Source organism: Heteronotia binoei, chromosome 16 (genome assembly GCF_032191835.1).
Source record: "Heteronotia binoei isolate CCM8104 ecotype False Entrance Well chromosome 16, APGP_CSIRO_Hbin_v1, whole genome shotgun sequence".
NCBI classification, from domain to species: domain Eukaryota; kingdom Metazoa; phylum Chordata; class Lepidosauria; order Squamata; family Gekkonidae; genus Heteronotia; species Heteronotia binoei.
Genome location: NC_083238.1, coordinates 38,844,196 through 38,869,082, shown reverse-complemented (window position 1 = coordinate 38,869,082; position 24,887 = coordinate 38,844,196). Strand labels below are relative to the sequence as shown.

Here is a 24,887-nt window from a genome sequence, read left to right as displayed (position 1 = left end):
GTAAGTGTGCAGTCTGAGGGGCAGAGGCATTAAAGGCGGCGGGTCGCACCCAGTGTTTCCTCTAAGCTGGGTTAGTGTGAGCTAGCTCACAGTTTTTCTAACCTCTGGCTCGCACATTTTTGTCTTCCCTGGCTTGGCATCAGGGGGTGCGGCCTAATATGCAAATGAGTTGCTGCTGGGCTTTTTCTACAAAAAAGCCGTGTAGAACAATGATGATGTCAGGGGGTGTGGCCTACTATGCAAATGAGTTCTTGCTGGGTTTTTCCTACAAAAAAGCCGTGCGAAATAACGATGATATCAGGGGGTGTGGTCTACTATGCAAATGAGTTCCTGCTGGGCTTTTTCTACCAAAAAAGCCCTGGTCAAACCCACTATTCTTGAAACTAGGCAGGACATAGAGCCCGTAAAAGCAGGGCATAAAGCCTTTCCTAGAGGACACCAGAGCCCTGCGGGGTCTCCCCCAATTCCGCAGAGCCTGTAAAGCTGAACTCTTTCGACAGGCCTGTCACAACTAATATGAGAGGAGGCTGCCGCTGCTATGCCGCTGAACAATATTACCTGTAAGACTGTTAAAAGAGTAACAGTGGAACCGAGAACTGAGATGTTGATAAACCGCCTATGTTATAAAATAAAATCTTCTTGTAGCACCAATATTTAGTTTTAAATTGCTTATATATGTTTTATTCTTTTATAATTGTAATTTAAATCGTTTTATCATGACTGTTGGTCGCCCAGAGTCCGCTTGCGGAGTGGGCGGCATATAAATCAAAAGTAAGTAAGTATGCGAATGAATGAATGAATGAATGAATGAATGAATGAATGAATGAATGAATGAAAGTCTAGTAACTGAGAAACGCCCCTCGACTTAGTCCGTGGCTTGGCATATAGAAGGATCAGGGCTGCGCCCTCCTTTCAACGACCAGGGTTCTTCCTCCCGCAAAATGCGCCAGCCTTTCCCCCGTAGATGTGCATTGCAAACTTTTTGCGCTGTCTTCGATGGCTCCTACTGCGCAATCGGGCCATGCACGGCCACCGCCTCATCCCGTCCCCCTCTCTCCCAGCCGTCACCAGTTGGGCTTAGACCGGAGTCACTCCGGATGGCAGAAGAGTGGCATGAATTTCCCACTAGACCTTTATTCCTGGTTTAGCCCTGTCCCCAAGACAGATGGAGCGGAGGAGGGGATCTTGGCTGGGTGGGGAGGAAAGGGAAAGACATCCTACACTAGAATCATAGAGTCATAAAGCTGGTTTCTCTGATCCTATTATTTTAGTGTAGAACAGGGATGGCCAAACTGTGGCTCCGAACCCACATCTTTCACGGATATTGTGTGGCTCTCCAAGCCAAGCCAGCCAGCAGCCTGGAAGAAGCATTTAAAGTTGCTTTGTTTCTACCTCTCCCTCCTCCCTCCCCCATCTATTTTCCTTCCTTCTTTCCTCCTTCCCTCCCTCCCTCAAACATCTGACATTTATTCTATGTGGCTCCTCCGCTAAGCAAGTTTGGCCACCCCTGGTGTAGAATGTCAGCTTGGGGACAGGGCTAAACCAGGAGTAAAGATCTAGCGCCAAATTGGTCCTGGGACGATTCTGGTCCTCTTTACCACCACCACCACCCCCAAGCGAGGAGTCTCTAAAAGGCCGGTTTTCCTCGCCACTGCTGTCACCTCGCCGTGGGGCCGGCCGGGACCTGGAGGCCGCAGCTGAGTCGAGCGCCGCGGAGGAGGGGAGGGGAGGGGAGGGGGGAGGAGAGGGCGGATTTGGGACGCCGCCGAGGGCCCAGCGAAGCGTGAAAGAGGCTTTTGTTGGGGACGCGTGCCGCTCAGCCGACTGGAGCAGCCCTGCTGGGGTGAGGGGGGGGGGGGAGAGCGTGTGTCTGGGGGGACGGGGTTCCGAAGAAGGGGGGGAGAGGAAGGAAGTGAGGGGGCGTCCGTCTGTGCGAAATGAGCGAGAGAAGAAGGGGAGGGGGGGCTGGTTTAGCCAAAGCAGTCTTGGGAAGGGTCACTGCGGGGGGGGGGGGGGATTGTAAGACTCATAAAGACAGATGGAGCGGAGGAGGGGATCTTGGCTGGGTGGGGAGGAAAGGGAAAGAGGATGCGAGAGGGACGGCGGGCCTCTCAGCGAGCGACTCAGAGAGGTCCACGTCCAGTCGGATTCGCAGGCAAGCCTCGGGGGGGGGGGGTCCCTTGGGATTTGGGACGCTGGGACTTCCGGCACCGAGGAAAGTCCCGATGCTGCCCCCCCCCGTCCCCGATGGGGTCTGGCTCCCTTTGCGGAAGGGGCTGCTCCTCTCCCGAAGCCCCCATGGCCCCTCTCCCGAAGCCACCAGAAACTCAAATCTTGGTCGGTTTGATAGGGGAGGGGCGGGGGCTCAGGAGTAGAGCGTCTGCTTGGTAAGCAGAAGGCCCCAGGTTCAATCCCGGGCATCTCCAACTAAAAAGGGTCTAGGCAAATAGGCGGGGAAAACCTCCGCTGGAGACCCTGGAGAGCCGCTGCCAGTCTGAGTGGACAATGCTGACTTTGATGGACCGAGGGGGGTCTGATTCAGTAGAAGGCAGCTTCAGATGTTCAGATGTTCACCTGGGACTGAGTCTGTTCCACTGGCGCCTAACAGGCCAGCCAGGGAAACTCCCCTTGGGTCGGCTGCTCTCTTCGGGACTCGCGGCTGTCTCTGGCCCCAGGGCGCCGGGCAGAGAGGAGATGAGCCAGGGAGGGGTCGACAAGGGAAGGGAGGAAGGAAGGAAGGTCAGGCCGGGAAGAGAGGGGAAGTCCCCGAGCGTCTACAAAGAGCCTTTCCACCGGAGAGCCTCCAGTTCTTCTCTGCTCCCAAACTGGCCACTCTCGGCAGACTTTAGACCAGAGCAGTCAACCTGTCCCCTCCAAGAGGGCCTGCCGCTTTCTCAGTATTCCGTGTGTGTGTGTATGTGTGTTGGAGGGAGTATGTCAAAAAGACGGAAAAGATTGGGACCGCCTCCCCCCCCCGCCCCAATCGAATGGCTCGATCCATTCATGGCCTTTCTTCTTCGGTGGCTCACTTGGAACCACTTCCATTAACTCATACTATAAAAAGCAAAACTTTGATTAAAAAAACACAAGGATTGGCTAACGTGGTACATTTTGAATGCAGACGAAAAAAAATCTGGAAATCATTCTAACAGTGGCTCAGTACAGACGACATCGCTTTGGCAAGGCGTGGTATATCCTTTCAATCACAGGTTTTGGGGCTATCCTGCTTTATAGCCTTCCTTCCTTCCTTAGAATCACAGAACTGGAAGGGACCTCCAGGGTCATCTATTCCAACTTCCCTCCCTCCCTCCCTCCCCTCCATCTATTTCCTTCCTCCCTCCCCTCCATTTCCTTCCTTCCTCCCTCCCTCCCCACCAATTCCTTCCTTCTTCCTTTCTCCCTCCCTTCCATCTATTTCCTTCCTTCTTCTCTCCCTCCCCTCAATCTATTTCCTTCCTCCCTCCCTCCCCTCCATCTATTTCCTTCCTTCCTCCCTCACCTCCATTTCCTTCCTTTCTTCCTCCCCTCCATCTATTTCCTTCCTTTCTTCCTCCCCTCCATCTATTTCCTTCCTTCCTCCCTCACCTCCATTTCCTTCCTTCCTTCCTTCCTTCCTTCCTTCCTTCCTTCCTTGACTCATTTCGCCTTCCAAAAGCCCTCAGCGGTCCTCTACTGTTTCTCAGGCTAAACGGAGAGATAACTCACTAAAGGCCAACTAGTATCATGTTCTTGGATGAGGCTCTGGTCCTAGACTCCATATGGAAAAGTTCTCCACTCATAATTACGGATCTTTGTTTTGGGGTTTTTGGGGGTTTTTTTTAAACTGCTCACAACCGTGGGATCCTTTTACTGCCAAGACCACCCAGAGTAGGTTAAGGGGGGAAACTTTGAGGCCATTCTGAGTATGTACCTTTGGAGAGAATCTTTCACCTCTGAGGATAATATTCCAATAGCCGGTCCACTCAGAGCCATCTTAGCAGCATGATGGGCCCCGGGCAAAGCAGTGGACTGGGCCCCTACGACAATTACTCACAGGAATAAAAATGCAAATAGTTATTAGTACTGCATCATACACAGATTAGTATGGGGCCCCTATGTTAGTGGGCCCCACGGGCAAGTGCCCATCAGGCCGATGCGTTAAGACAGCCCTGCGTCCACTACTTCATGGGATAGGAAGTTCTGGGAAGTGTTCCCTTTGCCTCATCTCTTCGGTGGATTTCGGACCTGGAACGGGTCCAGAGGAGGGCGACGAAGATGGTGAGGGGTCTGGAGAGGAAAGTCCTATGAGGAAAGGTTGAAGGAGCTGGGGATGTTTAGCCTGGAGAGGGGGCGGCTGAGAGGTGATACCATCACCATCTTCAAGTACTTGAAGGGCTGTCATAAAGAGGATGGTGTGGAATTGTTTTCTGTGACCCCAGAAGGTAGGACCAGAACCAATGGGTTGAAATTAAATCAAAAGAGTTTGCTGCTCAACATTAGGAAGAACTTCCTGACCGTTAGAGCGATTCCTCAGGTGGAACAGGCTTCCTCGGGAGGTGGTGGGCTCTTCTTCCTTGGAGGTTTTTAAACAGAGGTTAGATGGCCATCTGACAACAATGAAGATCCTGTGAATTTAGGGGGAGGTGTTTGTGAGTTTCCTGCATTGTGCCCTAGAGGTCCCTTCCAGCTCTATGATTCTGTGATTCTATTCTATGATTCCATGACCTTGAGGCTTCTAGAAATTCAGAGGTCCGCTTTCTCACACATTCTGATTCTAGGAGGCATTTCTGAAGAATCTCAGCTTTCAAAAGGAGGCATTAGGATTAGCCACACACACACACACACACACACACCCCATGAACCTTCAGAGGAAGAGAAATCTGTAGCACCTACAAACCCAGAGACCTTTATCTAGGGCAATTCGCTGGGGAGGGGCCCTCCTCTCCGCTGGAAGTGACCAGAAGTGGAAAGCACCCCCCTCCCCCGGGGATATCTCCAAGTGTGAGCTGGCGATGATGAGAAAATAGCCCAGAGGAGATCAGCCTCGGCCGCTGACACGCAAGAAGCCAGATATTTAAAGCTGGCATATTAGCGTCGGCTGATCCCTTCAAGCGAAACAAAAACAAAACACTTCTTAGGGTGCTGATTCTGCAGAGACTGAGAAAAATACTTTAAACAGCTCCAGCTACTGATGGAAGGGGGGGGGGGGGAGATGGCTGATCTGGTGGCTGAAAGGCGGTGGTCGGTTCGTTTGCCCCCGAAAGACCGCGGGCGCGCTCCACCCGCGAATGGTTGGTTCCCTTTCGCAGCAGGGATTTTGTCTTCCGCTCACGTTGGCCGCCTTCACCGGGGCTCCTCTCCGGCTCTCACGCAAAGCCAGCGGCCTGAGGAGACAGCCCACCCCAAGAAGTCTCAGGTTACTCGGTGGGGCTTACTCCCGTGCAAGTGGATTGGGGACTGCAGCCATTTGGGGGTTGGGAGTGGGGTGGGGAGGGAGGGAGGAAGGGACCCACCGGATCCTTTTCAGCTGTTTGGAAAGGGCGAGGCAAACGGGTTTCCTAATGATGGTTTCTCGGTTGACTTTTCCCAACGCAGTGGTGTCAGCCCACAGGAGAGAACTTTGGCTTGGAACTGAGAAGTCAAAACCGGGAGAAGGAAGAGTTCCCACAGACAATACTCCCTCTAGGCAGCGGAGTCTTGTGAGCAAAACTTCTACTGTGTGAGCTACTGGCATTAAAGTTGTGAACTACTGCATCACTGATTGTGCTCTGGAGCCATTTTTCCTGAGCTGAGACAAAAAGGGGTGAGCCGGAAGCTAAAAAACTGTGAGCTGCTTCACACTAACTCAGTTGAGAGGGAACAGTGCCTGCAGAATGGGACGGGTTTTTTAAAAAGTTCTCTCTCTCTCTCTCTCTTCCCCCTTTATTGCGGCAAGTAACCCCTTTCTGGGGGGCAGGCCCCAATTTCGGAGAAGAGTCCGGAGGCGTCTGATGCAGTTCTGCTTAAGCAGACCTGACCCTGGAAAGGGGTGCGGAGGGAAGACGACCGAGGAAAGCTGCTCTGTATTCTTTGCGGAAACGTCCCGTAACAAATAACAACGTTCCCTTGAAAAAGCGGTGAAGGCCATCAGCCTTGAGCCTCTGAGGGAAAACAAACCATTAACTTAAAAAAAAAAAAAATCCGAACACGACGACTTGTGGGGCCACACACGCCCTTCCGAGCCATCCACGCCCCGCGTGCCTTTCAGCCGCTCGAAGGCGCTGCGTTGATATGATCGACCCATCTGCTGTTTTTTGGGGCTGGCATGTCACCGAACTGAAATTTTAAAAAAGGCTCATTTGCCTTCTGCAAGCCCCCTGCTGAGAAGAAACGTCGATTAAAACCCCCGAGGTTGGGTTTTCACCGGCCCTGAAAGGAGTCTGGTTTGGGCAGATCGCACCCCAAGAGTGGCTTTTGCCCCCCGCGCTCTGGGCTCCTGTCTCCGGCCCGGCAAATCGCCTCCTCTTCGGCCTTTCGATCGGTGTCACTTTTACCGCCACTCGGCTGCTGGGGGGGGGGGGGGGCTTGCCTGGTGACCCGATTCACAAGCCGGAGCGGCAAGCGGAACCGCCTCCTTCTCTTCTTCATGTCCCACCCCCCAAGAAAGAAAGTGGGGGGGGGCGAGGCGAGTTCTGGCACGACTGGGGTGGAGGCAGCAACACGGGGATCGAGGCCGGGGTCCAGAAAGGCGTCGAGGGCTGCTTGTTTCAACACCCCCCCCCCCCCGCCCCAGTTCCCCCACGGGAGAGATCAGCGAGAGGAACTTTGGAGTTCGCCAGAGTTGAAGGAAATGGGGGGATTGGAGGGGGGGGGGAGAGAGAGACACTCCCTGGCCGTTCAGGATCTCTGACTCTGGAGCTGACATCGTTCCGGCCAGATCGGTGGCTGCGAATCACGCCCCCATCCCCCCCCCCCGGTGCATCTGGACAGCCTCCAACGGAGAAAGGACTCAGGCAGCCGCCGCAGGATCCCGGCTGGCCAAAGTGCCCCCTCCCGCCGCGCAAAAGATGGGCGATCTCCAGCGGGTCACACAACGCCCCTCTGGCGAGGGCAGGCGACAATCTGGCCCCCAAGGCGGGTGGATGGCTGGATCTCTCTTCTGCTGCACAAGGAAGCCAGCCCCACCCCCCCCGCTCCGGCAGCCTCCAGCCACGCGCCTCGGTGAAAAGGGTTAATCTCTTCTGCGGGTGCAAACAGGTCCGCGGAGTCCCTGGATGGCGACAGATGGCCACTTTCTTTGGGCCACAAAGGGAGGGGGATGGAGAGCATACAAATGGGCAGCTCACGTGACCCTTCCCCCCCCCCTGCCAGGAGGCGCTTGACGTGGGGGACCATATGGCGCGTGCCGCGGAAGGCTGACGCAGGAGGGGAGGGGGAGGGGAGGGGGCGGGGCTTGCCGCTGGCCCGCCCCCCCCCCCGCCTCCGCCCCGCCAGAACCAGCCGGCCTCTATATATACCCGCAGCCTCGGCGAAGCATGGGGAAAAAAAGCCGGAGGAGCGCGCCCACCGACCCCCCCCCCTCCGCCCTGCCCGCCGGGAGCAACAGGGGGATGAGACCCTCCCCCTGCAAAGGAGGCTCTGAGGAAGGCCGCCAGGTAAGGCTGAGGGCCTGGGCGGGAGGGCAGCGACCCGAGGGTTGGCCACACGGGGCCCCCAGGCCGCCTGGAGGAGCGGAGCTGCCCACTCGGTCCCGGTTCCAGAAGGGAGGCAAAGCTCATCCGGCGCCCGCGAGGGGTGCGAGGAAGGAAGGGATCTCTAGAGGACTTCAAGCGCGCCTGGGGAACCCACTTGCTCGGGAGCCTCACGCATCTCCTCTCCCCGGGAGGCGCGCGCTGGAGCTTGGGCTCCTGATGGGATTCCCGAGAGAGACCCCGGGAAAGGCCCAGGGCAGATGGGGGCAACGCTGATTTGGGGAAAGTGGAACGAAGCTCAGGGCCATTTGCTGCACACCCTGCGCGTCTCTGGGGGGTGACTGGGGAGAGGGGTTGGTGTGTTGAATGGATGGATGGATGGATAGATGATAGGTAGCAGATAGACAGACTCTAATCAGCAACGTTGTATCTAATCAGCTGAAAGATAGAAGAAAGATGAGAGAGAAAGAGAGAGATGAGAGAGATATGATAGCGATAGGAAGAGAGAGATGATATATATAGAGAGAGGGATGATAGAAAGATAGATGATAGATAGAAGGTAGATGGACAGACAGACTCTAATCAGCAACGTTGTATCTGATCAGCTGAAAGATAGAAAAAAGATGATTAATAGAGAGAGAGAGAGAGAGAGAGAGATGGTATATATATATATATATAGAGAGAGAGAGAGAGAGATGATAGAGAGATATGATAGCGATAGATAGATGATAGATAGATAGATAGATAGATAGATAGATAGATGATAGATAGATAGATAGATAGATAGATAGATAGATTGATAGATAGATAGATAGATAGATGATAGATAGATAGATAGATAGATAGATAGATAGATAGATAGATAGATAGATAGATAGATAGATAGATAGATAGATAGATAGATAGATAGATAGATAGATAGATAGATAGATAGATATGAGTTGGGAGCTGCCTTGATTCCCTTGGGGTTAAGCCCAGAGCGGAGAGGGCCAAGCCGGGCCCCCAGGAGAATGGCTACCTGTCCACGGAGGGAGGTTTCCAAGTGCCGGATCAGTTCTGGAGCCCTTGCCTGCCCGACCCGGCGGCCCAACTGTTGCATTGCTGGGAGGGGGGGGGCTTCGCTAGCATTGCGCGTCCTGCTCTGCCGGGCGGCCTTTGTCCCTGGGTTCCCCCCTCCTGGGGAAGCGTCTCTCCAGCGCGGCGGGCGCCCCTCCTGCGAACGGAAAGCGCCCTGTTTCTTAGCCAGGCGGTTGCTGCACCTGAGCCCCCCTTCGCCTGGTCTCGACGGCGGCGTTTGGCCTGGCTCGGAACAGTTGGGACGAGCGTGGCGGTTATTGTATCAGGGGACGGCAAGCGCCGCTCTTGTGGGCAGGAGGTGGGAATGAAAGGGAGACCCAAGAAAGGCACAGACGGCTTGCTCGGGCGGGAGACTGGCGGGTAATTCGCCCTGTTGCTTCTGCAGAGGGCTTAAAAAGGAAAAAAAAATTAAAAATGCGTTCTGGCGTGTCAGTCAAATTTATTTCTGCCTCGAATTTCCTTCGGGTCCCGCCAGTGTTCCCTCTAAGCAGAGTTAGTGTGAGCTAGCTCACAGATTTTAGCCTCCAGCTCACAGGTTTTTGTCTTTGCTCTGGAAGGATGACCCCAGAGCACAACAAGTAGCTCCCAACTTTAATGCCAGCAGCTCACAAAGTAGAATTTTAGCTCACAAGACTCCGCAGCTTAGAGGGAACATTGGTCACCGCCAGTAATAGAAAAGCGTGACCTCAACGCCACCGGAGAGGGTGGAACTGTACAGGGAAAATGCAGAAAAAATTAGAAGTCTGTTGCTGGGATATGTGGAATGGGGAGCCTCAGTTTGAACTGCTGAGTGCCACGAACCATCTTTTAAAAAACATGGCACAGGAATCTATTCGATGATCTTTGGGAGAGAAATTCCTCTCCCACTGAAGTCTGCGATCAGAGTCCTGTTGACCTGAGTGCCTGCGAAACTAATGCGGAAGGCAAGTTTTGCGGTTAGGCTCCTGGTTGGCGTCCTTGGCTGGAGGCACAATTCCATTCGGCTCTTCCTTTGGCTGAAGGTGTTTCAACAAGACAGATGGCTAGGTTCTGTTCCCAGGTTTATAAAGAACGCAAAAAGCGAGACAAATAGGCCAAACTGTAAATCTTATAACAATTTTTAAAGTGACTTTTTAAAAGGTTTAAAGGGTCAAATAATAATCTGTTATATTCTTTTCTTACTGTTATAACCCTCAAGTCATCGAATCTTTAATATGTAGACTCTTTGTGGGACTTTTCATAAGGTATTTTAAGGTTGTTCTACATGTTACATGTTCTGGCCAATGACTGTATTAATAAACTGACTGACTGCTGCTGAAGATGTTTCTCTTGTGGTTCCTTCCGCAGGCGGGATTTGCAGCATGACCAAATCGTACAGCGAGAGCGGGCTGATGGGGGAAGGCCAGCCTCAAGGTCCCCCGAGCTGGACTGACGACTGCCTCAGCTCCCAGGACGAGGCGGACAAGAAAGAGGAGGACCTGGAGGCGATGCACACCGAGGAGGACTCGCTGAGGAACGGCGAGGAGGACGACGAAGAGGACGACCTGGAGGAAGAGGAGGAGGAGGAAGACGAGGAGGAAGAGGAGGAGGAAGACGAGGACGACCCGAAGCCCAAGAGGCGCGGCCCCAAAAAGAAGAAGATGACCAAGGCGCGCCTGGAGAGGTTCAAGCTGCGGCGCATGAAGGCCAACGCCCGCGAGCGGAACCGCATGCACGGCCTCAACGCCGCCCTGGACAACCTGCGCAAGGTGGTGCCCTGCTACTCCAAGACGCAGAAGCTCTCCAAGATCGAGACGCTGCGCCTGGCCAAGAACTACATCTGGGCGCTCTCGGAGATCCTGCGCTCGGGCAAGAGCCCGGACCTCGTCTCCTTCGTGCAGACCCTCTGCAAGGGCTTGTCGCAGCCCACCACCAACCTGGTGGCCGGCTGCCTGCAGCTCAACCCGCGGACTTTCCTGCCCGAGCAGAGCCCCGACGGGCCCGCCCACCTGCCGCCCGCCGCCGCCGCCGCCGCCGCCTTCCCCGGCCACCCTTACGGCGCCTACCAGTCGCCCGGGCTGCCCAGCCCGCCCTACGGCACCATGGACAGCTCCCACCTCTTCCACCTCAAGGCGCCGCCGCCGCCGCCGCACTCCTTCGGCGCCGCGCTGGAGCCCTTCTTCGAGAGCGCCCTGGCCGAGTGCGCCGCCGCCGCCGCCGCCGCCGCCAGCCCTGCCTTCGACGGGCCCCTCAGCCCGCCGCTCAGCGTCAACGGGAACTTCTCCTTCAAACACGAGCCTGCCAACGACTTCGAGAAGAGCTACGCCTTCGCCATGCACTACCCGGCCGCCGCCGCCGCCTCGGCCCACGGCTCCCTCTTCTCCTGCTCGGCCTCCCGCTGCGAGATCCCCGTGGACACCCTCCTGCCCTACGAGAGCCATGCCCATCACGAGCGAGTCATGAGCGCCCAGCTCAACGCCATCTTTCACGACTGAGCCCCGGGGGGGGGGGGGAGCGTCGGCGTCGGCCCGGGTGCGGAGGCTTGGAAAGGGGTGGAGCGCGCGTCCGCCGGTTGCCTTGCCGGCCAGGCCTTGAATTCAGCAGGAGCTCACGGGAGCGCAGCTCCTGAACCTTTCTGAGGGTTCCCCCTCCTCCTTCCCACCTACCTTGCTCACTGACTAGGAGGTGCAGCTGCGTGACAATCCCTGGATGAGCTCCACCACCTATTATTCTACAAAACCACCCCTGTTGCTGACAAAGGGCAGCATCTCCCCCCCACACACACCACCACCCGCCTCTGCGCCGCGGCTGCCAAGTGCACAGAGAGACAGAGACAGAGAGAGACCTCCGAGCGTCAGAGTATTATCTTTACTGCCTTCAAGAGCTGGGGGGGGGGGGGATGTTAACGCTTTCCTGTTTCCCCTTCTGCCATCCCGCCCCCCCCCTCCAGTCCTCAACCCAATCGAACCCTCCACCGGCAACTGGGTGTGGAGGGATTCGCCTCGTCTCTCCATTCATTCGATCGGGACAACAAAATAACAAGCAATAATTAGGATCTATGCAATTGTGGCGGGTTGTGGGGCTGTTTTGTTTTGTTGGGAAACTAGTCACGGGCCAGTTACAAAAAAAGAAAAAGAGAGGGAAAAAATAGAAGAGTATATATCAGATCTCTATTTTTCAATCAGCATTTTTCCTACTTGTTACCTTTTCCCACGTGCTGAATTATTTTGTCGTGATTTTGTACAGAATTTTTAATAACTTTTTGATAAACTATTTTAAACCATGCAGCTTCATCATTTTTTATACGTACTGGGGAAGGGGGGGGGAAGTAGAATTATATCTAATTTATACAAATGATTTTAAGTAATTTAAACCAGCAAGAAAGTGCTTAGAAGAAGAAAAAAGTTGTGTTGCCTTAGCACCTCTCAGCCCCAACCCAGTTCCTTTCTAAATCCTTTTACACACAAACCAATAGCACAGATTCGGCAATGTATTTCTCCTCGAAATTTCCATTTCCGTTCAAGAACAACAAGATTTCTACTTTTTTAAAAGAGAGAGAGAAAAGGATGAAAGGAGGAAGATTTATTTTCCCTTAAAGTGTATCATTTCAACACATTACACGCACAGCCTTGTATATACATCCATATTCTACTAAACATATACCCCCCCCCCTTTATTTCAAATCAAAAGCTGCTTGACTATCACACTCAATTTGCACTCTTTGTTCATACCCTTTGGACTCCTCTCCCTTCTGCATCCTGTGATTTTTGAAAGAGAACCTGGAAGACCTTCGTGTTTCCAGGCAGATGTTAAAATGCATGAATCTTTTTTTTTACCACACCCTCCCCCCCACCCAAGTAGTCACATGAATCAGTGGTTTGTCATCTTTGTCCAGGACTTGAAAACTAATCAGGTTTAATCATGGTTGGGTTATATAATATACCGATTGTAGTTCGTAGTATGAAATCAATGCAAACCATTTGACTTCGTAAATAGAATATTAGTGATGCATGTACAATGCAGTCCGGAATAAGTGCTGTCTGAAATGTAATGCTGGTTCAGCTGAAATCAATCTGTACTGTAATTTTGTTCGTAATTCTGTATATGACCATGTAATGCACACTTGGTGTTTTTAAGGGGGGCACACACACACCACACCTTTGCAACAAGATACTAAGGAGCCGTTGGTCAAATGTTGCATTTCTCCTTGCGTGTGATATTATTTTCTCCCCTTAGTGTTAGCAATTCCTATGGGATTGTTGTAATAGTTCCTGAAAGGCGCAACCCTTATTATTTGTACAATAAAAGGAAATTAAAAAAAGAAACCAAGTGAAACGTGACAGGAATTATGGAATGTGACAGGAATTGGGGATGGGTGGGGGGAGGCACAGATGCTAACCTAGAGACAGGTTGTGATCTGGAGGAGTCTGTCTCCGGCTTACTAACGGCTGCAAAGGTGCTTTAACACAACCACAAGGATAAGGGGCCCCTGGCAAGGACCTAAGGAGCTGTCCAACTCTGCAGTGCTGAAACGCTTAGCCCACCCTGTCCTTCAAGAACCTTTGGGGCATTACTGCATCCCTAAGTAAACAGACGGAAGTGATGATAGGGGCTATGCTGGGAGCCACTTCTGTTCAGACTTGCTATTCAGAGAGGGACATCACCCCTTTGGTCTATTCAAAAGGCAGAACCCTGCCTGAATAAAACAAAAGTCCAGTGGCACCTTAAAGCCTATTACTGTTTATTTTATTTGAGACTTCCTGAGTCACAGCTTGTTTCTTCAGATGAGCTCTGATCCTGCAAAGCTTCTACTGAAATAAACGTCGGTAGTCTTTAAGGTGCCATTGAGCTTTTGCTAGAACAGTTTTCACACAGGTACTCTTTTGCAATTATCTCAAATCTTATTTGAAATGTAGCAATGCTATTTTGGAAGGGCGGGGACGTATTTTCTACATTCCTGCGTCTGAGATTAAATATGATTATTCCTTAGGAGGACCTCTGGCTCTTGGTATTACAAGGAGTAAAGAACAATAGCTTTTCAAGAAGGAAATTTAGTTGTGAATGTTTCTGGGATGTTTGATCCATGTTGAATATCTCTCCTCCCCACCATCACTTTGCTAGTTCCATCTGAAATGTCACACCTGCTGCTCTGACCTTGGACATCTGCTGGTTCAGATAGTGCTCTTATTGATATTTGAAGCCCTATTTTTACCAATATGTGTATTTATTTACTTCATTTTTACCCTGCATTCTCCCCAGTGGGACCCAAAGCAAGTTAGATCATTCTTTTCTCTTCCATTTATCCTTCCAGCAACGATGTGAGTGTATAATTGGGACCTGTAATCTCCTAGATTCTGGTCTAACACTATAATCGCTACACAGCACTACCAAGTGACTAGGTAGTTCCTGATAGGGATGCCAGCAACTGAAGAGAGATGTAGAGGAAATTCTTTTATTTCCTCCAAAGATTCTGGAACTAAAGGCTTTCCCTGCCTCACCAAGCCTTTGATGGCTGCTGCTGGCCATCCATGTACAATTCTATTTTAATTCAGCCACAATTAACTGACTGCAAAACTGCTGGTCAATCAGGGCTTGCAAATATGTATTTGGAAAGGGTCCAATCCAGAGAAAGGCAGTAGTTTTTCATTAAAATCAGACGTCAGCTAGCTTGTCCATTGATTTTGATGGGACAAATGCAACTAATTTTCTCTGGACTGGGATTGACATTACATGTAAAAAAATGCCACTTTTAAAAACTTTGTGTATAATATAGGTACATGCAACAGGAGTGGCTATAAATCCTGATTGCATGAATACATATTGATAAATACAAGGTGTGTGCTGCACAATGTATGAAATGCCATTCATAGGCTGATAGGAATTGTTAGGTTTTCTCACACATAGCTGGAAACAGAAATTAACCAGGAGGCAGGGGACAAAGTGCAAAATATAAATTCCCTTTATGGAAATAAAGGCATTCTGTGATCAGGTCCTGTTCTCTCATTCCAAGTTTGGTACAAACCATACTCCCCCCCTCCCGCAAAGTGTTTTTTTTACTGGAAAGAAATATCACAAATTGCACAAATGTTTGTGAGATATGTCTTTCTCTAAATCATGTGGGCCTTATATACACAATCTTTTCATTTTAACAAAATGGATGGTAAACAGTCAGACCTATAACAATGATTATGGTCATGGCAAATAAATACATGTGTATTGACAATAATATCAGTCATATCAACTTTCATCAGAGAGTGCTGGCTGAATCTACACATTTGCCATGACCAATGGGAGTTGTGGTCAATTTCTGGAAAAAGGAAATCTGCCCTCCCCACCCCCGCTAATCCATAGCTTGGCTTTCAGTTAACCAGGAAAGCCAAAGCAGCTCATAGTTCTTTATACATAAATTGGAAGATACTGGGAGGAAGGAAGAATAACATGTCTGTTCTAAGCACTGTCTGTACTGTGTTTTCAGTGTATATGAATTGGTGATTATGGGACACATGGATATTTGCATTTGTAAATTATTTATGCCACCAAGTCTTAGCTGACTTATGGTGAACCTGTAGGATTTTCAAGGCATGAGACATTCAGAGATGGTTTGCCATTGCTTGCCTCTGTGTAGCAACCCTGGTGTCTTTTGGTGGTCTCCCATCTAAATACTGACCAGGGCCAACCCTGCTTAGCTCTCAAGATCTGACAAGATTGAGTGAGCCTGGGCTATCTAGGTCAGGGATAAAATAAAATTTGTTTATCTAGGAATACTTATATACCATTTTTTTTTACTACAGCTAGCTTTGAGTCCAGCAGCCCCTTAAAAAGCTAAAGGTAGTCCAATGCGCAAGCACCAGTCGTTTCCGACTCTGGGGTGACGTTGCTTTCATATTTTCACAGCAGGCTTTTTATGGGGTGGTTTGCCATTGCCTTCCCCAGTCATCTACACTTTTCACCCAGCAAGCTGGGTACTCATTTTACTGACCTTGGAAGGATGGAAGGCGGAGTCAACCTCGAGCTGGCTACCTGAACCCAGCTTTCACCAGGATCAAACTTAGGTCATGAGCAGATCTTAGGACTGTAGTACTGCAGCTTTTTTTGGAATGTGAGTTTTCAAGAGTCGAAATTCTCTTTGTCAGATCTGATGCTAATGGACTTGAATCTAGCTGTTCTACTGCAAAGCAACACAACTTCTCTCCGAAATGTTACAATATCACATTTTTTTTAAAAAAATTCAAATAAAACAATGTTAAACAAGATCTTTTAAAACTCCATTATCGACATCTCAAACAGCATCTCCAGAGTACCTAGAAGGGTGTGATAGGGTGCAGAAGTGGCTTTCACCATTAGTTCATCTTCTTGTTGGTACATCCTCAGGACTCCTTCCCTCTCATAGCACCCTAGATAGGTTTCCGTACTGCTGTTGCTACTTTCCTTATTGAGGACCAGGTATGCCTAGAGAAAAAAGCTGTTCCTTGCCAGGGAAGGGTTCACAATATGGATGTCTTCTAGGAAAGTCTAGCTCTGCTACCTCTAGGAAAGTTCCTCTGCTACCTCTACTTTTATGATTAGGAATTCTCTCCATGAGGAAATGCTGATACAGTAGATCATCTGAAAGGATAATGCAGTTGTCTTTAGAGGAAAATGATGATGATCAATTCAAGTTTTTTAAGTTAAATCATGTTTGTATCTTGAATACGGTAAAAGTATTACAGATTCCAAACCAAGTCTGGATAAGAAATTCCTGATAAATTCTTCCTTATTGAACCGTCTTCCATGATAAATGATGAGTCTTCTGTATATATTCACAATTTTAGCAATCCACTGTGGGATCTATGTTAATGTTGTAGTAGCAGGACTTAGATATCTTGTTTCTCCTTAAGATTGTCTTTTCCTCAGAATTAACTTATCTCCAGGGATCTTGCTTCTTCCTTTCCCTCTGTATTGCAATACTTATTCTAAACATTAGTTATGTGAAATTATTACTCAAGGGGTACTATAACTCTCCTGGAAAGCCCCTTAATTTCTGAACTGTAAAGAAATTTTGTCAGACCATTGTTGACCCTTCTTTCTAGCATACTTGAGTGAAAGATGGGACATGGGTTAGGTTCCATGATGTTATCATGGTGTTTCTGCCACTTTCACGTCGGTGCCTTCTCTATATTGCTAATGATGAGTGGCCTCATGATAGCAGAACAAATGGTGAGAACATCAGAGAACTGGAGAGAGGATTATTATCACATCAGCACCCAGGATCTCTCTCAGGTATCCCAACACTGAGATGAGAGCTTGCAACCTCAGTCCATCTGACCCAGATGGCTGTTTGCTAAAACAGTTATAACCAGGGCTGTTTGACTTCCAGAGATGGGGGGAAGGTATTTTTTTCTGGTCTCATTTTATGCCCTACAGGGAAAGAAGCAGAAACAGGGACATCAGAGAACCAGGGAGAGGCTTAACATTTGCATTCCAACAGAACATTTTAGGTACCCTATCCCTAAGGGAAGTTATGGTTCAGTGGTAAAGTTTTTTGCATGCAGAAAAAACCAGATACTAGAACTGTGAAGATAAAACAAGAAAGCTAAGATTTCAAGAGCTAACTAAAACAGCAATATATTAGTTCCAAATATCAGATGTTACTATTCTCCATTGAAAGCTTCAATGATCCAAAGAGGCTCTCTCCTTAAGGTCAGCACAGCCAGGAGCTGTCTGCCTCACCTGAGCAACATTCCAGATGGCTGCAGTGAATGAAATAGTGACTGCATGTCGGGATCTCAGACAGTTACCATCAACATAGAGAATAGCTTTATGGGTAAGAGGTCTCTTATGTGGTCTCAGGGCTGAAGGACCAATAAGGACCCTGGATGGCGATGTATGGCCAATTCACTAGGCCAATGACTAAGCAGATGACCTAAGAGATGGTCTGATGGGGGGGGGGGGAATCAAAATTATCTGCAGCTAGGTTTGGCCCTTTCACACAGGTGCAAATCATAGACCTTAACTGAATGGAATGTGGCTAATTGGAAGCTGATACCCAGGCCTCAGATTCAGTGGGAGCTCCCAGGAGCTCAGCTCCTGCACCTTTCTGAGAGTTCCACCTCCTTGTCCATTGAATAGTATGTGCAGCTGCATTACAATCCCTGGATGAGCTTCACCACCTATTTTTCTACAAAACGATCGCTGCTGATACCAAACATCTTAATTCTTCTCTGCAGCTAGGTGTTATCTGTAGTCTCACAAGGTCATCTTGTTCTAGCTTAGCAAGGTTGTTTCTGAACTCTAATATTTCACAAGCCAGTTGCATCTCAGCATGAACCAAACTTCACAGATTGACTTGTGACATGTGATTTTTACAATGTAGCCAATAGTAGCTACATTGTCAGGCTGTGGGCATGAAAACCGCACTGGGGACAAGCTAAAGCTGCTTAACCCTGACTGTTTCGGTCACAAACAGATAAGAGCTGGTGTGTGTCTATGAGGCACAAAACTCCACAGTTGGTACAAAGTCCTTGTGTTCCTCAGACTTTCTAATGCATAGATGGAGCTTATGGATTGGCAAGGTTGAAGCATCATGTACCTCTAGGCTACTTATTTATTTATTTTAAACATTTATTAGCCATCTTTCTCCCTTACAGAGCTCAAGGCAGCATACAATATTAATACATAAAATATATTACGTGAAACACATAAAACCAAAATTTAATATCACAATTTAGGACAACTTTAATCAAATGTAGCCCTAAACTATACCATCTTCAGCTGCCTCCTAAAGATCAAAAGTGTGTGTGTGCTGGGGGAGGCAGGTGCGCCTCCCTAGGAAAGTTGTTCCACAATAATAGGACTACCATGCAAAAGGCCCCATCTTGAGTATTCGCCAGATAAGCTTCTTTTATTGATGGGGCAGTCAGGTGGATCTCTTTCCTGTGATCTTAATACCTGGGCAGTCACATAGGGGAGAAGATGGTCCCAAGCCATAAAGTGCTGTAAAGTTCAAAACCAACACCTTGACTTGGGCTTGGGAGTAGACTGGCAGCCAGTGTAATTGCGGTAATATCAGAGGTCACATACTCCCAATTGCTGGCCCCAACTTCAGCATTCTGCATTAGCTGCAGCTTCAAGTCCTGACCTGGATAGCCCAGGCTAGCCTGATCTTGTCAGATCTCAGAAGCTAAGCAGGGTCAGCACTGGCTAGTATTTGGATGGGGGACCTCCAAGGAATACGAGGGGTGTGATGCAGAAAAAGGAAATGGCATGCCAACTCTGAAACATCTCTTGCCTTAAAAACAAATCTAGCTAGCTCACCACCAAGTGGTACCATAACCCTTAAAGAGCTACAACTTTTGGCTGCCAGAGAATCTGAGGATCTCCTGGCTGTACTACACACACTGCTGTACAATAATTAATTAATTTGCAGCTGCTGTACACTTTTCAAGGGTAGCCCCAAATATAGCACACTGCAATAGTCCAGACTGGATGTAACTAAGGCATGGATGTAACTAAGGCATGGCTAGTTCTGACGGACCCATGAATGGATGTAGCTGATGCACCAGCTAGACAGAAGCACTCTCTACATGGGGCTGCCCCTGTGCCGAACCCGGAAGTTGCAGTTAGTGCAGAATTCCACTGCCCGGCTGTTATTAGGGCTCCCAAGACGGGAGCACATTCAGCCGGGGCTTCGGGACCTGCACTGGCTGCCAATAATATACCGAGTCCGGTACAAGGTGCTGGTTATTACCTTTAAAGCCCTATATGGCCGAGGACCTGCCTACCTTAGGGACCGTCTCTCCCCACATGTTCCCCAGAGAGTACTGAGATCAGGTTCTCAAAACCTGCTTGTAATCCCTGGGCCAAAGGAGGCCTGTCTGAAATCCACCAGGGACAGGGCCTTTTTGGTAATGGCGCCTTGCTGGTGGAACCAGCTGCCGGAAGAGGTGCGGGCCCTGCGGGACTTTGGGCAGTTCCGCAGGGCCTGTAAGACAGGCCTCTTCCGGCTGGCTTATAACTAACTGACATTGTAACTTCATGGAAGGTTGTAGTGTAGCATCTCGGCAGATCGCTGTTCTATATGTTTTATTATTTTACTGTTTTAAATTGTTGTAAATTGACGTATTTTTAAAGCCAAACTTTATGTTAGATTTTATATGTTGTAAGCCGCCCTGAGCCTGCCTCGGCAGGGAGGGCGGGGTATAAATAACATTTTATTATTATTATTCTGTGGCTCTGCGCTCACTGCTCCCTCCCCTTCACACTTTTAAGGCCCAGGGAAGGGGCAGTGAAGCACTGCTCTGGGCTGTTTAAAAGGCAAGCCCCTCCCTGATCAGCAGATCAGCGGGAAAACCGGTGTAGAAGGCTGGCCATTTGGCTCCTATGCCCCTCTGCCGTGCTCATGATCAGCACTGGGGGCAGCAGCAGCAAGCAACTCATGGAAAAAGTGGCGCTGCCCTTGCCCCCAGAACTGATTGTGAGTGCACCAGAGGGGCATAGAAGCCGAGCGGCCAGCCTTCTACGCTGGTTTTCCTGGCGATCAGCTGATTGGCAGGGGAGTGCTTTTTAAAGAGCCCAGAGCAGCGCTTCACCGCCTCTTCCCTGGGCCTTAAAAGTGTGAAGGAAGGGAGGAGAAGGTGCCGTGGGGGGGGGGGGGCGGTGAAGCCGCAGAAGAGGAGGGGAGGGGTGGCAGCCGCTGCAGCAGTTTTACCTGTTGATTGGCTGCATGAGGGTAAACAAGCTGAAAATTAATCCTGAAAAGACAGAGGTACTCTGGGTTAGCAGAAAGGCAGATCTCTCCTATCTTAAATGGGGTTATGGTCTTGTTGAAAAGCCAGATTCGCAGCATGGGAGTGCTACTTGATACAGCAGTCACCTTAGAAAAACAGGTGACTGCAGTAGTCCAGAGTTTCAGTTTATTTCAATTTATATCCCACCCTTCCTGCCAAGGCGGCTCAGGGCGGCTTACAATATATAAAATCTAACATAAAGTTTGGCTTTAAAAATACGTCAATTTACAACAAAGAAGAGGAGGGCGGCAGCCACTTCAGCAGCGTTTCACAGCCCCCCACCTAAAAATTTATTTGCCGGGCCTCCCCACCAAAATTTTTCTGGCTGCTTCCAAGAGCCTCTGGACTATGCACTGGGACTAGTAAATGTTTAACATATTGGAATCCTATACATATAAAAGCTGTTATGTCTTGGCAAAACTGAGCTCCCTCATTGGTTTGGAGTGTGCTGCATCAACCTTTGGTCTGTCAAACCATCAATCAGGAGTACTTGTGTGCCATTGGTTGAGTCCACTCCTCTCTCCTGCCTGACTGGCTATTGCTAGCCATTCAAGTTGATTCTGTCAGTAAAAGGCAACCAACCTTGATTCTGGCAGTTGCTGGCTCTCTCTACTCTCCCATTGGCTGAGCTGCCTGTGGCACTGCTTCATAGAGGAGAGAAAGAAACCCTTCCCTCAATTGGCTGAGGGAGGAGGAGGAGGAGGGAAATAGCCAGAGAAACCCTTCCCTTCTTTGGCTGAGAGTTCCTCCCTCTCCTCAGGCAGGGAAACAGTCAGATTTTTTTTGGGGGGGGAGGATAGTGTCCCTTGGCAGCAGAACAGATACAGAGAGGGAGGTAGGGAAAGCAAGAGAGAGAGAGAGAGATTGAAGTCCTGTGCTCAAGACCAACAATATTATCAGAGAGAGACTGTTGGTCTGAAAGGTATCATTAAAGGCTTCTGAGGAAGAACTCATTGGGGCCAGTCCTGACTAGGGCTGCCAGTTCCAGGTTGGTGGGAAATTCCTGGAGATTCTGTGGTGGAATTTGAGGAAGGCATAGTAGCTAGGACTTCAGAGCGGGGTCTGCCAGAACCAGGTTCTTGCTGTGGAAGCTGACTGGGTGATTTTGGACCAGTTCCAGACTTTCAACCTAACCTACCTTGTTGTGCACATTACAGGGGGAGAGGAAAATGACGTTAGTTGCTTTGGTCCCTCCCACTGTGGAGAAAAACTGTCCTTTTCCTATGTAGAGACTGCAGGGAGAGGGGAGGCAATGGGAAACTGAAGTCAGAGGGGCAGATAAAGGGAAGGAGATAGGGTTGCCAACTTTAGGTTAAGAAATTTCTGGAGGTTTAAGGGGTAGAGCCTGGAGATGGTGGGGTTGGAGGAGGGTGGGACCTCAGACAGGTACAATGCCATACATTCCACCCTCCAAGTCAGCCATTTCCTCCTGGAGGACCACTGTTGCCAATCTCCAGGTGAGGGCTGGAGATCACTCAGAATTACAACTGCTCTCCAGATGGCAGAGATCAGCTCCCCTTGAGGTGGAGGGGGGAGTGAATGCCCTCACTTGGGTGGGCGGGGAGACAGCAAGGGTGCGGGGCATTAGCCCAGAGCCTCTTTGTATAGCCCATTGCATTTTTCTTCATAACAGGCCTTATTCCTAGTCTTACAATAATTTTAAATGCAGCAAGGACAGCTTCTGGCAAGTAATGGGAATGTGTATATGATCTTCCTTAAGCGTAAGTGACATATTTTTAAATATGGCCAGTGTATTTGCACTAGTCTTCTGCCAGCATTAAGGAGAAAGGCACTGGTTTGCCAATTACCAGGTAGCATTGCACATTTCGCCAATGGAAGGAAGAGTTAGAGACACTTTCTGCCACAATTGTAACTAAACTCTTGGATCCTGTCCAGTGCACTTTCTCCATCTCATGGACAGCAGGGACAGGATGGAGACAACTGCAGAACCTAGGAAGATTGGGGAAATTTAAGGCTTGAGGCAGAAAGTATAGGGGGTTCTCTCCTTCAGCTCACAGACTAACCCTGCCCTGGAGAAAGGATGTGGTGCTGGTTTTAGAACAGAGTGCAATATAGCAAAGATAAAAATAAGAACAGTGTTCCTTAGACCACAGGGGAGTAATCATTGAATGAGAAGTATTTGAAACACTATATAGTGTTTCTATGGAGACAACTATCAAATAGAAGCGCTCTTAATTTGATTATGTGGTGCATTGTATATGGAAATCTAGTATAACGAGGATTTCTTAATTTACGCACGTATGAAGGGTATTGCTGAAAGTTGTTCCTTTTTTAATTGGGAGCAATTGACATTTGTAATCTACACAGAAGAATATACAATATTCAGCTGCCCACTTTCTCACTGGCACAGCAGGATTAGACTGCCAAACTAACGGTACTTCCCTCGACATTTGATTTTGGAGCATCTTCGTTGCTAATGCTTGCCACAGGCTCAACCTGGCTCCAAGGCAGTGAGAGGGCCAGTTGCTTATTCCACTCTGAACAATCTTGGCATCCATTCCAGAGAAGTGATGGCTCCGAATAAAGTGCCCAGAGAATAACTTTTTGGCATCATCCTCTAGATGTTCAGCTGCCATTTTATTCATCTTTACTAAATGCTGCAAATTTCTTCCTTTAGAGCCAAGGCCATGATCTCAGTTTATTAGGCAGTGTTTTTTTGGGAAGATGTGACACAGGTGGTGCTTTAATTACTGTTCCCCCCCATTCTTTCAGGTTGCTGCATGCATGCTGAATACAAAGCAATCTGCACACGCTCATAGCCAACAGGAGCAAAGTAGTTATAAACACTGGATACAAAGCCTTGGTACCAAAACTAGATGCCAAAATGCAAGACTGAAATTTGGTAGGTATGGGTAAGTTTGTGCTTTGTATTTTCATAAAAAAAAATGGAGATTTCAAAACAGCTACACAACGAACTGCAGGGAGGATTGGTTTTTTAAATGCCAGGCCCTATGATTCATATCATGTCATTTTTGAAACCTAGGTGCCTCAGGTCAATTTTAATGTAGAATGAGCATCAAGGGACATACCCTAACGTTTGCAGGTGCCTAAAGTACCCCTATGGATCTCAGCTTACCTATTAGCACTGAAATATATGTGAAAAGTTAATACTAGTTAATGTCACAAATACAGTTGCAAGCAGAGTGGGTTCCTTTAGTTAAATGAACGTTACAGGACAAAATGAAGGAGAACTGACCAAGATTTATATGCTTGATGAAGGAAGCTTTGATTTTTGAAACTTTATACCCAGAAAAACCTGTTGGTTTTTAAGGTGCTACTAAAATCTAGCTTTTCTACTACAGACCAACACGGATATTCTCCTGAAACTATTTATATACTTTGTCAGCTTGTTCCAGAGAGTTAGCAGGTTTGCTCAGAATCTTACTTATTCCATGGGGTTTACTCCCAGGAAAACATTCTTAGGATTGCATTCCTAGTCCTGAACGAGGGAAAATCAGAGTGACAGTCTCAAAAAGAAAAGTGAACCTCCACTCATCTTTTGGGTTAAGTGCTTTCTTCCCAAATAAGGATTCTTTTAGTCAGTCAAGGGGCAACTCACATGCCACAATCTTTTATTCAAAGGAAGGCACAGATGTTCCTTCTGCAGGGGGGGAGGTTTTAATTTATGAAAATGATATTGTTTATGCATGAATGCACTCCACACAACACAGTGCTTCCATCTGAGGAGAGAAATACTGCAGAGCCAGTGCCAGTGTCAGGAACATATTCTGCAAATTTAGTTGCTTAAATGTTTAATGAATATTTGGAAGGCATTTGCAAACCACAAGAAAGCTTTTCAATTATCTTCTCCTTCTCCCAGCTAATAATAATTTTCACCTCCTCCCAGCCAATGTAATTGACTCAAGAGGTCTGACAAATGTTTGTTGCAGCAGTACTTCAAAAGAAATAGTCATTAAGAGAACAAACAAGCTAAATTGGATATTGGTGAAATATTTGGATAAACAGATTATCAATTTCATATGCTTCATCTGAGTTTAAGATATCCACCACAGTATTTTATTTCCTTAAAAATAACAAATGGATTTTTCTAAAAATATAAAAATTGGGTAAGAATTGTGTTTTCAAGTAATCCTTGCAGCATAACCGGCAAAAGCATTTACACTCAGTTGACATAAGCAGCAAAAGTAAAATATTTGCAATTCATATAAACTTGCCACCAACGGTTGGTTGATGATAATTCCAGAGAGGAACTAGACATGTAAGTCTGTAGTATAGAGTTGCCAGGTCAACTTCTCCCCAGCAGGGGAATTTGGGGGGCATTCCAGGAGGGGGAAGGGACTTCCCAGCAAAATGATGTCACATAGAAGTGACATCATCACATCTGGAAAGCCAATGTTATGCATGCCTCAAACGCAAGCTGCAAATTTGCCACCTGGAGTTCAGGCATGGCTGGCCC

At 48.7% G+C, this 24,887-nt stretch overlaps 1 protein-coding gene across 1 annotated transcript; it reads left to right on the top strand.

Moving 5' to 3' along the window:
* Nucleotides 1-10,024: 10,024 nt before the first annotated feature.
* NEUROD1 (neuronal differentiation 1) lies at nucleotides 10,025-11,179 on the top strand. The gene has a single exon (XM_060257105.1). It carries the CDS (start codon nucleotides 10,067-10,069, stop codon nucleotides 11,177-11,179), a length of 1,113 nt encoding a protein of 370 aa, XP_060113088.1. The 5' UTR covers nucleotides 10,025-10,066.
* The last annotated feature ends 13,708 nt before the right edge of the window (nucleotides 11,180-24,887 follow it).

Coding starts and splice junctions, on each gene's coding strand:
- NEUROD1 (XM_060257105.1), top strand. CDS start 10,067: ATGACCAAATCGTACAGCGAGAGCGGGCTGATGGGGGAAGGCCAGCCT.